The 2,042-nt window shown below is 35.5% G+C and overlaps 1 protein-coding gene across 1 annotated transcript in view; it reads right to left on the bottom strand.

Moving 5' to 3' along the window:
- Positions 1 to 410: 410 nt before the first annotated feature.
- Positions 411 to 2,042, bottom strand: part of LOC122360938 (SH3-containing GRB2-like protein 3-interacting protein 1) — a gene marked incomplete at its 5' end in the record, with an annotated part of 14,068 nt that continues 12,436 nt past the window's right edge. The window contains 2 exons of the mRNA XM_043261780.1: positions 411 to 754; positions 1,339 to 1,503. Of these exons, the coding sequence (XP_043117715.1) occupies positions 732 to 754; positions 1,339 to 1,503 (188 nt within the window). The remainder of the gene's footprint in view (positions 755 to 1,338; positions 1,504 to 2,042) is intronic.

The raw sequence follows: 2,042 nt of genomic DNA, 5'->3' as shown, positions 1-2,042 counted from the left end.
TAATTATTATTATTATTATTATTTATTTATTGCTGTGAGACAAAGCTGATTTTTCAGCATCAATAACCCAGTATTTAGTGTCACATGATGCTCCAGAAATCATTCTAATATGCTGATTTGCTTGAAATCTTTTAATATCTAATGCTGTTACAACTGAGTGCATCCTAGCTGAATAAATAATAATTTATCCAAAAAAAAAAAACTTAATGGACTTTAAACAGTAGCGATGCAGAAATTAACACTGACCTCGAATTAAAAAGGCTGTAAAAATATTGTTTGTCGTTAGTTTGTGATATCTAAACTGTAGCATTGTTTAAAAGAGACCTCATGTTAGTTGTACCGTTTATAAATCTGTCAAAAAAGCTAAAAGGAAACTAAAGACTGCTGACAAGTGTGTTGGACGAGTGAACCCTGGTGTTATTAGATTGTAATGTCACTAGGTGTGTTTGGTTTGGGGCAGAGAGAAAATGTGCAATAGTGAAAAAAGAAACTCTGCCTTCTGCAAGAACCCAGCGAAAAAAGTCCACGTATTGCATTTGTCCTGAAGTTTTATCATATACACACACAAAATATTTACTGATATTCACATACACACACCCACAGAACGCACTGATGATATTCTACACCAGACATTATACGTGAGATTTTGAGTGCTGTATTTCAATAAAAACATTTTTCCAAAGTCTTTGTAGTGCCAAAAGAGCATCCCCACTCGCAGTCCATCCTACATGTCAGTTGTCTGCCAGATATTTACCTACAGAATACAAAAAAAAACATCAGATACTGCGTGAAAATTAACTTCAGGGTTTGCACAGATACTATAATTGAATTCCAGGTCTTTTTAATTTTTCAAAAAACATTTTGGGGGTTACTTACTTGCTTTACCGCAAAATAAATTAATGAAAAATAAATAAATAATAATAAAAAAAAAGTTAAATGTTTATATGCAAAAACTATTAGCCTAACAAATTTAAAATCCAATCTTCGAGACAAATAGTAACACAAAAAGAATAAATTAATTAAAAGCAATAGCACAAACAAATAAATGAAATAAACTGCTTTAAATCAGTGGTTCTCAAACCTTTTACATATTTTCCAATAAGGGACAATATTTTCCACCTTAAATTTATTCACATGTGCATTTTTTTTTAGCTAGCAGTCGCAAAGGGTCCTGCAAAAAGGCGCTTTGCCACAGAAAGCACATTTCAGAGTAGAATTACTGGCTATAGCGTTATTTACCAGAGAAAAAGCATGTTCTTTTTTGTCTTCAGAAGAGCCGAAAGCTTAAATACAGCACCTTTAAGGACTTTGTAGGTAGATATTTCTTAAAAGACATACCTGCAGAAAACCTTTTTTTGACCAAAGAGAGTCTGTAGCCTGAACCGACGAGTTGAAAATCGCATCCAGACAGAGTGCTGCCCTCACTGGTGAACTGCACTGCCAGCTGAGAAGGTCTGCTGGGACCCTCGGCTAACCGGAAGCGAGCCAGAAGAGCGCCCACGCCTGACACACAACGACAGGACAACCGTATCGCGTTCACATAGTGCATTTGTTAACATTTCCACTGGCACATTAACGACGACCGGGAAAATTCAGAACACGACCTGTTGCGGTAACTCGATCTGCTGCCACAGGCATGCGTTGGCTTTTTAAAAAAAGAACGATAGTATCGTGTATTGTGTTTTTAATGTGCACGAATTTGCGTTAGGATGAGCTTGCGATGACGTTCTTTGGTGTCGTTAATGCGATGCACTTTGCTTGTTTTCTGTAGCTGCTTTTTAAATAACCGAGGAAGCGTAAGCATTGTAATTAGTACTTTACAATGTTTCCATTAATTTATTATTCGTGTTAAATACAAATTCAGTCACATTAAATACATTAGGCTGCACTACTCGTCGTTTAGTTGAACCTTGGGCTCGATGGTTTAATGAAGTGTCTGCAACTGTGAGTGAATGAATATTTAATGAGGCATGGACCTAGACTGTTTATGATTGGTTCTAGCGCCGCTTAAAAAAAATAAAAATAAAAATAATAATAAAAAT

This window comes from Puntigrus tetrazona, chromosome 2, assembly GCF_018831695.1.
Source record: "Puntigrus tetrazona isolate hp1 chromosome 2, ASM1883169v1, whole genome shotgun sequence".
NCBI lineage: Eukaryota > Metazoa > Chordata > Actinopteri > Cypriniformes > Cyprinidae > Puntigrus > Puntigrus tetrazona.
The sequence above is the reverse complement of the archived record's forward strand: the minus strand, read 5'-3'. Positions and strand labels throughout refer to the sequence as shown.